Below are 12,791 nucleotides of genomic sequence, written 5' to 3' on the forward strand. Positions count from 1 at the left end.
CATCCAAAATACCTTAAATTGTGTTCCGAAGACGAACAAAGCTTTTATGGGTTTGGAACGACATGGGGGTAAGTGATTAATGACAAAATTTTCATTTTGAGGTGGAGTATCCCTTTAAATTCTTGAGCTCGGTACAGCAGGATGGATTCTGACTGGCTGTCAATGTTTGTATTGTTCATCGGCTGGAAAAAAAATAGTTTTGAAAATGATTCCAATGATATCGTTTCTCTGTGCCTTTACTGTTATAGTTTTAGTGTGGACTCTGCTATTCTTTAATATTGAGAACGATTTTTAGAACTATATCTTTATCGTTATCTTCATAGTTATCGTGCTTGGTGTGAACGGGCCTTAAGTCGGGTCAAACGATCTCGGGTACAGGCCAGGTTTGGGCTTCAGTTTAAAGCCTGTTCAGACCTCTAGTTCCAACACAAAGGCCTGGAAGTTTCTCATGAGTCTGAAGACCTTGATAACTTTAGCTCATGTGTATTTAATTTGGGTTGGCGCTCTCTTCAGGCCAACTGTCATACATGGGTTCATTAGTTTAAACTCACCAAAAACATCCGCACTGTGAAACTTGACATAAGCACATTGTTTATAGCTAAAGAGGTTTAAAATACTATTATTTTTCCCCACACAAATATCACCATATTTGGGTGTGTGTTTAACAAAATGTGTGTGCACTTTGGATGGGTTAAATGCAGAGCACGAATTCTGAGTATGGGTCACCATACTTGGCTGTATGTCACGTCACCCTCACACTCATTTTGTGTGATCTTCGAGGCATCAACTTTTGGGTTACTGTCCATGAAAAAAAAAAAAAAAAACATTTGTGTCCATCTGATGAAAGAAACTCATATTCATCTGGGATGGCATGAGGGTGAGAGAATTCCTTATCCCTTTAAATCCACCAGTCCTCTTGGGTGGATTACATATTTTTATGAGTATTAACTATGGACATATGTCAGCTAGATGGCACAAGGTGTATTCAGAAGGCACAATATCTCACAAAAGTTAATGGACTGACCTTGCCCTGCTCTCCACCTCCACACGCTCTTATTTGAGATTCAGCAGATGGACTCCATCGTAACGTTAATGAAAACAGAACCAAAATAACCACCCAGTTAATTACATTTCAGCGCGCGCACAGATATTTCACTGTGATTGCGCCTGTTTAAACACAAAGCGTGGATGGGAAATAGGATCATTATGTTCGTAATGCATGTTTTCAATTTGCAGGTGCAAACATCTAGCGCTGGGAACTCTCCTTCTCACTTTTACTGAAAGATCAGCCATTTTCTAGGCAGGACTCCATTTTTAGACACTTCGTCCTCTTTCTGTCCTTGTCTTTCAGCCATCCCATTTATAACTGTTAATGTGTGCCGGGGTAAATGGAAGATCACACCATGATGTGTGTGTGTGAGGGGTGATGTTATTCCACTGCCCCTTTGTTTTTGTATACAACGCTATCTTTGATGCCGGGGTGCTACAACCTTTCCTTGTCCTTCAGTTGCACTGGCTCACCATTTGTAAGTATTACGGATGCTTGGCTTTATTTCTGCTGCCATATGATTAATGTGGTGGCTCTGAGACGTGACGTGGAGCTGTAAAGAGGAGCCGGGCTGCAGCACCGCTGTGTCCTGCGTCACTTTCCCTCCCGGCCCGGCCCCTGCCAGATTCATTACCCTCCCTTCCTAATTAAAACGCCGCCATTACTGCATTAGACGTGCCAGCCGCGTTCCCAGTCCGACTGTTAGAGGGGAGGGAAAAAAACAATAAGCAGAATGCTCACCCGCATCCTCGAGGTTTACAGAGGAGTGCGAAATTACGGCCGCACGTCAAAGTGCAGCTCACGCCAGCGTTTGCAAATCAGGGGTGTGGCTTCCACCGCTATATACAAGACCTCTCGGCTCCTTCATCAATCAAAGCCCGTAGATGTGACGGATGTTTTGATTTCTTTTATTGGGATGTTGCGATAAACCACAGAAACCGAAATAGCTGTAAGGTAGCAGCCTCATGCCTTTATCATATATATATACACACATATATTCAAAATATTCAGCATCAGATGTCCTGGACATTGATGATTTTATATAAAGCATATATTAAAGTGAAAGTCACCTCTATCATACACGTTGAGAGTGGGATGGTGTACTGCATTTATCTGTGTAGGACATTACAATGCATTGCATTTACATATGTCTGTTGTTTTATCACCTATGGGTGAGTTGGAATGAATATTTTACGAGCTGCGTGTGAAACAGATTCAGGCATTATGCTGATCTGCCCAATGGTTATGAATCTTGAATGAATATATGTTTACAAAAATGTGATTTTTCTCCAATAAACATCTGCGCCCTCATAAATGCTGGGAATTTAAATGAGAAGCCGACAAATAGCATTTGCTTGGTGTATATCATGCAACATATTATGCCTTTCAGGTTTCTTTAATGGCCATCATTTCAAGCCTGTTTCGAAAAAGTCACTGACATCAGCTGGATCGGTCCAACCGCATCTGAAAATCTCTATTCCTGTCGCCCTGTGCAGTGACGTCCAGAGTATAATGAGAACTGCTGGCTCAAGAGCGACATTTCAGGCCAAGCACTGATTCTAAATATGCTTACTAAATTAACACTTTCCTTTTGTATTAATAGAGCTATGCATTTAGCCTTGTGCATTTTATTATCACAAAGCAAAACAAAAAATGCAGATGCTTGCCCATGCAAAAGTTACTACCCCATCAGAGGTTGCTACAGGAATGAGCCCAAAATCCAAAATCAATGGATCTTACTGAATGGGTTTTTGGTTAAATGCCTCAAATAAGAGGTTAACACAAGCTCAAGATATTTTCATGTTTTATTCTACCACATAAAATACATCAATTATTTCGGACATGATAAGAGAGTTCTTACAAAAATGCAATAAGATGGTTGTCAGCAGTTGGCTAAATGGGACTGCACAGTTTTTAGGCTCTTCTGAGCGGTTGCTTTCTGACAAGTCAAAAGATATCATCCAAAAGTGCTATTTTTGTCTTTATAAATGATTCAGGTCTCTCCTTTAATGTAACTATGGGATTTTTTTCAACCCGTTTTAGAAAAGTAATCCTCTCCTGAACAGCCCACATGAATTGAGATGTCACTCATGTCTGCAGCACAAGCAGAATGGGACATGCTACACTTAATTTGAATACTGTTTTCAAGGCTAACAATCAGTATCACTATAAATAAACATGAAATATTGATATTTAATATTGCGACTGTTGAGGGAAAGAACAAAAGCACAGCTACTGTTTTTAGCAAACAGTGTTGGATAGTAACCGATTATATGTATTCTGGTTTATGTAATCAGATTCCAAAAATGTAGCACTTGTTATTAGATTGTTACATTTTAAAATTCTCATAATCAGATGACAGTTACTTTTTTATGGATTACATCATTACAAGTGATTCACAAAATGGCAGTAAATTATTCATAATTTTAAGCTTCCTTATTCCTTTTCCCCCTTTTAAATTTTCCTTTCTAAAAAAAATTCTACTTTGTGTCATATTTAGCTTTGAATATTCACAATATAGAAAGGCCATGCAATTGTAATTATAAATTAATTTACGATCCATACTCCTGAATTTGGGAATGAAAGCACCTCTCAGTCAATTCTACATGTATAATTGAGACAAACACTACTAAACTCTGATTTAGTCTGGTTAATGGTAATAAAATATTTCCAATGTAAAAATTACATTTAATTCGACATTTTAAATTAATTCATAGCTCATCACCACATAAAACCCCTGCAGTTCTTGCATTTACCCCAGTCTGGGAAACCCTGGAGTAATGCAATGTGAAAAAGTAATCTAAAAGTAAATCCAAAAAGTAGTCAGAGTGCATTCCCTAGAATTAGTAATCTAGATTATATTACAGACCACAACCCTCATCTTGGAACTTGTAATCAGTAACAGACTACAATTTAGTTATACAAAGAGCAATCAGTTTTACAAAGTTGCCCTGGTCAACAAACATTATTCAAAAAAGCCTGACTTTTGTATTATCTGACTGACCAATAGTAATCAAGTATTCCAGAGAGTGGCGTAATAAGCAACAACAGAAGACTGCAGTACTTTGCAGCACACTACAGTCCAGTGCCAAGTCCACTCAACACCTCTGGCTCTATTAAACACTCCAGCACACTGAGCTGCACTATAATTCAGGCTGCACCAAACCGAATAACACAAGACAAATCAGCCTCACTCTGCACCTTTAACATCCCAGCCAGACGAGTGACAGTGGTTTACTTCTGCTCGTGCTTATTTGCATAGACAATCTCCCCTCGTATGAACAGCAGCTGCAGCGTTCAGTTCTCTTAGTGATCCACCCTGCATCACAATCAGCCCTAACGAGGTGATTACTCTCCATCAATAGGCTGCTCACTAATACGCTCTTGTCATTGTTAGGCAAAGCAAAGACATCTGCAGTCCAGAGGTCGCATTGCTTCACCCAGTTATTAACACAGCTCTGCCAGGCCATGCAGTCTGGTACAGTGCCACGCGGTGAAGCAATAAACTGGACAGGTTCCAGCAAATAATCTATTAGTCAAACAGCATAAAAGTACATTTTTATTAAAGAATGAGAGCTAAATTACAGTCTATTTATGCAAATGAACTTGTTCCTGAGTAATACATTTTTAAGATTAAACACTGGGAAGTGAGCTTGCTTTTTCATTTGAACCCTAAAGGTTCTGCATGCAAGAATAATAAATTATATTTGCATTTTTAATTCAGTTTTGGCTTTGTTCATTGACTGATGCATTTCGCACACAAAACTGGAACATCAGTTAAATTTGTAGAAGCACACCATTCCTATTTCTGTCATTTCTTTATGTGCTACTATGCTATTATTCTGAATTATTTATTCTTGATCTAGCATAATTCGCTCTGATTGGCTGAAGTTATTCAGAGGTAAAACCTGATTAGCTGACTTCTGGGAGTAAGAGCACCCAGGGTTTATTTTCCAGTCACACTAAGGCTCCATACAAATATATATACTTCTCTTCAATATAGCAGGTGAAAATGAATAACTGAAAAAAGTAATAATTTCAAATTCACATAAAACGGTAGGCTAAAACTACTCAAATGACCTTCTGCTCCCAGAAAGACTCTGAACTGCACATCCAATAAAGTGTAACAGTGTCCGTCCAATTTTTCAGTGGCTTTGGTTTCGGAAATTTCTTTCACATCCATTTTTTACATTAGGATTAAAAAAATAATAAAAAATAGAGTTATAAGCCATGAATCAACAAACTAGCTACGAAGAGAAACATTTGATTTGAAGTAAAACTGCATTTGAAAATCGGACAAAAATACAATGAGGGAAAGAACTACAATCCCATGAATCACTGTGAATAATTGAGTTAAAAACAATGGATGAATATAAATTGATTTTTAAAAATGTATTTTAAGATGTTGGCTATATATAAAGAAACAACATATTTTACATTTATTGCAAAATATGCATGTACACAAATATTTAAGCATTTTGAGTGCCAGAAGTCGGCGGGTGTTTTTTTTTTTTGCTTGTTTTGCTATTCTCTGTTTGGTGAAATTATCACGGATAATTAAATTTTTTTACCAAAAATTCTATGGTTGAACATTATTATTTAAAAAACGTTGAAATAATGCAGACTGATGGCTTCAACAAAAGCATATACCATTGATTAAAAAGCTTGTAGCTCACAGTAGGTCTGTCTTTGATGGTTTACAAGTTAACGTTAAAATCAATTCCTCTATAGAGAAAATGAATGGGATTTTTTATATCCAGAACCCAACTATTGCACTCTACGGACACTTTACTATGCCCAATGTGCACTACCTTCACGGACTCTATATTTCATTTCTATATCAGTTTCAACAACAGGTATGTTTAACACAAATATATATATATATATATATATATATATATATATATATATATATATATATATATATATATATATATATAAATATTCAGGTATGTTTAACACAAGCTTCCTCTGGGACCAGTCCCTTCACTGAAGAGCACACATCTCTGTGCTGTCCAGCAGGGGGATGCCAGCTGCCGCCTCTCAGAGGCACATGCAGGAGGAGGAGGAGGGGGAGGTCGATAAGCTCCTGTGGTAATGCCGGGGAGTTGTTTTATTGTGTAGTGCAGGGAGGTGACAGCTCCGGGCTGCAGTGCAGAGAGCAGGCACTGACTGATAGCCCCAGTGAGGCAGAATGAAGGGCTGAACCCCAGCCGTGGATCACTGTGGCCGGGGAGTTTCATTAACCAGGGGGTGATAATGATAATGCAGCAAACCTACTGCTGTGCTGCGCCTGCTCAAATGAAAACACTGCATATACACACTAATATTTAAGCATGCAGTCATGGTCATGCGAGCGTTCCCTTTAGCGACTATCCAAAGCCATGATGTCAAACACAAAATGGAGAAATAGTCTGTCATTATTTTTGTTCTCAAGAGCTTGAAATGGAGAATAAATATATAACAATAAAATTGTTGCAATATACACTGCCATTCAATTCAAAAATTCAGCTTTGCATCACAGGAATAAATTACATTTTACAATATATTCAAATAGAAATCATTTATTTTAAATGGTTATAATATTTCACAATATTACTGTTAAGTATTTTGACCTCAAACTTTTTAACGCTAGTATATGCGGTTTAGGAATGTATATTTTGCCTGAATAAACAGCTATTTCACAATTATGTCAATGGACAAAGATGATTTTTGTCCCCATCAGCAGAAGCTAAATGCACCACACTAACCATCCAAACACTAGCTGCTTGGGTTGGGCATCTGTTGGATGGGAATCTGTGGTATTTATACTGAACAGCTGGATTTGCAGTTTACACTATTTGCCCTTGGCGTCTGGATGGTGGAAGGACTGCTATCAGTGAGGGCTGTGTAGACTGTCTCTGTGGATTTACCTGTATGGGGCTAAGAGAACCAGAGACTAATCTCACTGTACCTATTACATGCAGCCCAGAGGCAAAGTGAGGATTACAACAGTGGGATTCGGGATTTATTCTGAGCTTTCTCAGCCACTTGAAAGATTTCTCCATGCCAACTCACATTACTCTATGAATGGAAGGAGCACTGATGTTTCAACTCGCATTACTGGTTTCAGTCTTAGCATGCTAAAGTCAGGAGAGAAGATCAAACCAGAACCTCCAAATATGATGACACTCTTATGGAAGAGCGGTTTATTAAAACATAATGGCTATATACTACCATTCAAAAGTTTGGGCTTAGTAAGATTTCATTTTATATAAATGAAAAAAAGATGCATAAACCGATCAAAAGTGACAGTAAATGCATTTATAATGTTACAAAAAATCCTGTAACTTTCTATTTAGCAAGTTTTTAGCATTAATAATAATAAGAAATGTTTCTTGAGCAGCAAATCAGCATATCTGAATGATTTCTGACGGATCATGTGACACTGAAGATTCAGCTTTGCATCATAGGAAAAAAATGACATTTTGTAATATTCAAAAGGAAAACATTTATTTTAAACAGTAATAATATTTCACAATATAACCACTATTTACAAAAATTTTAATCACTAAATAAGCATTAAAAAGACAATGTTTTTCTGAAAATAAATAGTACTTTATATTATTATTTTTATTAAGGCAAATTATATAAAAAAAAACATTTTCATATTTATTTTCAGCAATATTTATCAAATTCATTAAATGATATAAAAAAAAACATTTTCATATTTATTTTCAGCAATATTTATCAAATTCATTAAATGTGTTAAACATATTTAATAAATAGGTTAGGAATAATATTTGTCATATTTGTTTTATTCTCCATACTTTTCTGCAGACTCCGAAGCATCCCTCTTAAGGACACTAGTTTGATTGGTACACTAGTAAATCCAGGGTGTGATTTTTATTTTTGTCTGCAATAACGCATTGTTGAAGGCCAAGTTTTGAAAGCCCTGAATGTGGCACCATGCTATTTTTCATCAGACTCTGCTCTTCGATGCCCTGATGAAATATTTACTGTATTCTGTACCTCCGAATGCAACCATGAGAACATTGAAGGTTTGAATCCCCAGCACGGTGAATATTCATCACAGTGGGTCAGGGCTTATAGATGAAGTGTGTTTGGACTGTAGGGCTCACCTTAAGATGCCTTCTCCTCCTCTGGAAGCGCAGCAGCTCCTTGTGTTGGCGTGCAATGAAGTTGACGGCCGCATACTCCAGCAGAGCAGAGAAGACAAAAAGAAGGCACACTGCCATCCAAATGTCAATGGCTTTCACATACGAGACCTGCAGCGAGACGAAAGCAACAGGATTGGCGACGAGCAACGAAGAACAACTCTGAATCACCGCCTGGCTGAAAGCTCACTCGCTTAGCTCAAGTGCTCAAAACTTTCCAGTTGAGAAAGTCGTAAAATATGCCCATTATAGGGAAGAATACCTTTCATCTGAAATCCAGAGAGCTAAAAGGACTATTCTACCCAGTCTGAGACTGGGGATCAAAGTGTTAATGAATAAAATATGTCAATTTTAATAATTTTGGCTCAGCAGCACAGCAGCTGAGTCTCTATGCAGGTTTTTTTCAGAGTGTGATCGGCGTCAGAATGTGGCCCGATTGAAGTGCGCGCTGAGAGCTGCTGCTTTGGCCTGGAAAAGAGCTCGGCTGCCGGCCCGACTGCTTGGCTGAGACTCGCTTTATTTGACAAGCCAGTGACCAAAGAGGTTGTGGAGTTTAGGTGGCATTACAGAGCGCATGGTTCACAAAGCATTGTTGGGGGCGCGCTGGGCTGAGACAGCGCTGATGAAATACTCCACTCTGATCCTCACCGCTAATCTCAGATGCTCCTACTGAAACATTTCTCCTGCCTTAATTGAAACCTTTGGAAATATTTCCATCAATAACACCTACTATCAAAACCTAATAGTCTTTTGAGTCTTAGCCAAAAGACAAAGCTGTGTAGATAAATGTAGCTGGATATAGGGCAGGTACAGAAATACAATGACATGGGTTGAGTGTTGACATTAAAAACATGCATAATCATTACTGCAACATAGCGGTAGACGATCTGCCAAAAATATCATATCACAATCTTACAACACAAAATCACGATCTGAATCGCGATCTTCCCAATTTTGAGATCTATTGGGAATATCCAGATGGGATATGGAAGTATCTGTTTGTACAATTTACACACAACACAGTATTGCATTAAACAATAAGTTGTCAAAATTGTAATGAAAAAAAAACTTTAAAACCAGGGCGCAAAATATTTCAAAATCCCAGGTAGTCCTTCGGACAGGCAGTCTTCAGATTTTGGTATCCCAAAATTAATTTAACTACCTAAAAAAATAAAAACAGAAGATTAGATAGGAGTCAAAATGTCAATCAAAAATATTTTCAAAACAAAAATAGAAAAAAATATTCCAAGAGGTGGTACGTCGACGTCTTATGTCATCCACCGAAACAGCATTTTATTGTGAACACGTGTATATTTTTCTTATAAAAATGCATCAATTCACTACAGGAGGCCTTTATTCCTATTATAAAGCATGGAAGAGCCAGGACATTTTAAAATATGACTCCGATTGGATTTCTCTGAAAGAAGAAAGTCATATACACCCTTGAGGGTGAGTAAATTATGGGGTAATTTTCATTTTTGGCAGGTGAACTATCCCTTTAATTGTTTCGATTTTTAGAAGGCACATTAGCTTCTTTCACATTTACAACTCTGTGTATTTGCTGCGTAAAAACATCACTTAAATTTACTCTCTGCTACTAGGTGAAGCTTTTGAAAATGCAAAAATATTCTCTGCTACTAGGTGAAGCTTGTGGAATGGCAGAAATATATTGGTTCCCCGTTAACACCTGTACACAAACGGCGCTTTAATCACAGGCATTGTAGGAAAGTAATAATAACGTGCTTTTAATAACAGTCACGTTATATGATTTGACCGATTTTGACGTTACGTTTAGGCTTTTAAGAAGAGGAGCACTGGTTTTAATGAAAGGAATTGGTTGCAGCAGAATAATTGTTCTATCAAAATCGAAACAAACTAAATTCTGATCCATCGCACAGCCATACTGCTAGCTTATGCTGATTTTGTTTTTCAAATGCATCACCCTTAAATTTACTCTCTGCTACTAGGTGAAGCTTTTTTTAACATTATTACAGGATATAAAAGATCACAAACTCCACAATTTTAAACATTATTACAGGATATAAAAGATCACAAACTCCACAAGTTGCTTGAAAAGTAGATCATGGACATCTTAAAGATCGATCACAATATCGTCCACCCCTGTTGCAACAAGAAGCATGTCTGACTCAAAAACCACCTGCCGAATATCAAAACTGGGAATAATATTGCAGGACATACTTATACAATCCTCTTTTATTTTAATAAATCCATGCTAGAAAATTTTATGTAAGGCATGACAACCTATTTTAACCTGAACAGTGTATGTGCCAAATCATGATGTTTGTAAATGATGATCAACATGTCAAACTACAGCACTATCCTGTCTCATCATAACGCAGCATGTAGGATCTGAAAATCCTTGTGTACAATGTACTACAGCAGGCTGAAGAAGTGCATTCAAGGTCACAAAGAGAGATTTGGAAATGATGGACAATTTCTATTCTGTTAGAAAGTAATTATTTGTCAACAGCCACACCAAACACAGAACCCTTTCAGAATTAAATTATGAAATAAGCTGTATTTAAATAAATAAATGGCCAATAATAGCAGGTCATTGAAAAATCATCAACACAAACAGCTATCAGTGCAAAGCATTAATGAATAAACAATCAGCTGTACAGCCACGTGCTGGCCATCCCAGTGCCGCAGGCTAAATAGGTACAAAACGGACTTGATTATTCTTCATGAATGGCAAGGATTTTTTATTTTTAGAGGCATGTCTCTAACAAACAGCCCTTTGGTACTGCACATCTTGTAATAAACATTATTTACAACAAATTCAATCCTACAGTGGGAATTCTGCAGTAGCCTTGTAAAAAAAAAAAATGTATAACAAAATATGTTTATAAATTATAAATTGAATGGCTGTCTATCAAAACCAAGTTCACCTCGACATCATATTTGAGCATCAAGGTCATGACATAAAACATAAAATAAGGACCAAAAAAAAAACAAAAAAAAAACAAATTGTGTTTTTTTTCCCCTGATAAAAAATGTGATCGATTTAAAATGCCTGTTTTTTTTTTTGTTTTTTTTTTTATCTAGATTTTCTGTGCTTGTTTGTACATTGCACAAATTGTAATTTAGCTGTTGCGGTAAAGCAAAAAGAACAAATAATATTAACATTAAAATGATTAATATGCGCAAGCTAGGCAGAGTTTCTATTTATAACATGTATTTAAAGTGTTGCACAATGTAGCCAATCACAGGCATAGCTATTGATTTCTGGAACACAATGGCCAATCACAGGTGATTAAGTTAGAATCCACTCACAGCAGTGTGGAAATTAGCGTGGTCACGAATCCTCTCATTTTAACACACAAAGTGTAGACATTGTGAAAGATTCATTGTGCATATGTTCGTTGTGTTATAACAGTTTTATAAGATCGTGATGAACTGACATGTGAGCTTTTAGTGATAAAAAAGGGAGTGCTGTTTGCTGGCAGTCTGCCATTCCAAACAATGCATGCAGCAGCCCATGCTTGCTTTTCTGTTAACAGTGGTTTGTGAACGTTGATGTTATAACAAATATTTTATCGGAAGCGTTTATGCTGGGATGTGGTGTGGTGCTTAGGAGATTCTACAGAACCACTTAATGTAAATTTATTCGATATATTTAAAAAAATCTATATAGATTACTTTTATGCGGCTTTTGCTGGCCGGAGTGGGACAAAACATAAATGTCGGACTGAAAAATCCGTCCTGCGCAGGTCTCTAGATTAGTGCTTCTTATTACAAGTGAAGACGCTTGGCACATGTTGCAAATGCACATTAAAATGACCCTAACGCAGAGCAGATACAGAGATGGAGTTTGTGTGGAGCAGCATTTACTGAAAAAAAAACAGACTCTGCAGTGCATATATTTATTTAACTAGCCTTCATGATTTGATAATCGCACTAAGCCATGTTCAGTTTTATTTCAATTAATAGTGCAGCCCTACTTATCCAGATCCGTGTGGGCAGATACAAAGATGCTTGTGACACTGCCACTTTCTAGCACATGTGTGACTGTTAACAAAGCTGCTACAAATTAAGAGCATCTCATGTCTTAAAACTATCTGAGGTTCCAGCATGGTCAGGATGATGTTTATGTAGACAGTGACTAAGTCTAGTAAAGCCCTTGACACACTGCAGTAATATAATCAATAATATGTTTCGTAACATGTTGAGTGAATGCTACACCATCAGGGATTTTTATTGTTGGGATGAGCATGACAGATACCCAACTGACCTTGGGAAGAGAAGCTCTAGATCCTGAGCTCTGGGTGGTCATGGTCAGCACAGTAGTGATGCCCAAGCCTACACGGGCAGGGGCAGCGTCCATGTTGATCCAGAAGGACACCCAAGACAAAATGACGATCAGGAGACTGGGAATGTACATCTGGATCAGATAATAGCCCATCTGTCTCTCCAGGTGGAAACGAGCCTCTATGCAGGTGAACTTCCCTGAAACACAAACAGCATGCAGATTTTATTGTCAACTCATGTTTCATTTGATCCTCTAGAGTTTTGTCACTGCAGGTTTAAAACAGGCTTTAAATAGGACTGGGAAGCGAGAAGTGGTT

General features: G+C 37.5%; 1 protein-coding gene across 4 annotated transcripts in view; it reads right to left on the reverse strand.

Moving 5' to 3' along the window:
* Window positions 1-12,791, reverse strand: part of glra1 (glycine receptor, alpha 1) — a 52,264-nt gene that overhangs the window by 2,961 nt on the left and 36,512 nt on the right. For all 4 annotated transcript variants that reach the window (XM_042738592.1, XM_042738593.1, XM_042738591.1 and 1 more), the window contains 2 exons: window positions 12,458-12,672; window positions 8,170-8,316 (listed from right to left, as the gene is read on the reverse strand). In XM_042738592.1, coding sequence (XP_042594526.1) covers window positions 8,170-8,316; window positions 12,458-12,672 — 362 coding nt within the window. The remainder of the gene's footprint in view (window positions 1-8,169; window positions 8,317-12,457; window positions 12,673-12,791) is intronic.

Source organism: Cyprinus carpio, chromosome B14 (assembly GCF_018340385.1).
Source record: "Cyprinus carpio isolate SPL01 chromosome B14, ASM1834038v1, whole genome shotgun sequence".
In the NCBI taxonomy this organism is placed as follows: Eukaryota; Metazoa; Chordata; class Actinopteri; order Cypriniformes; family Cyprinidae; genus Cyprinus; species Cyprinus carpio.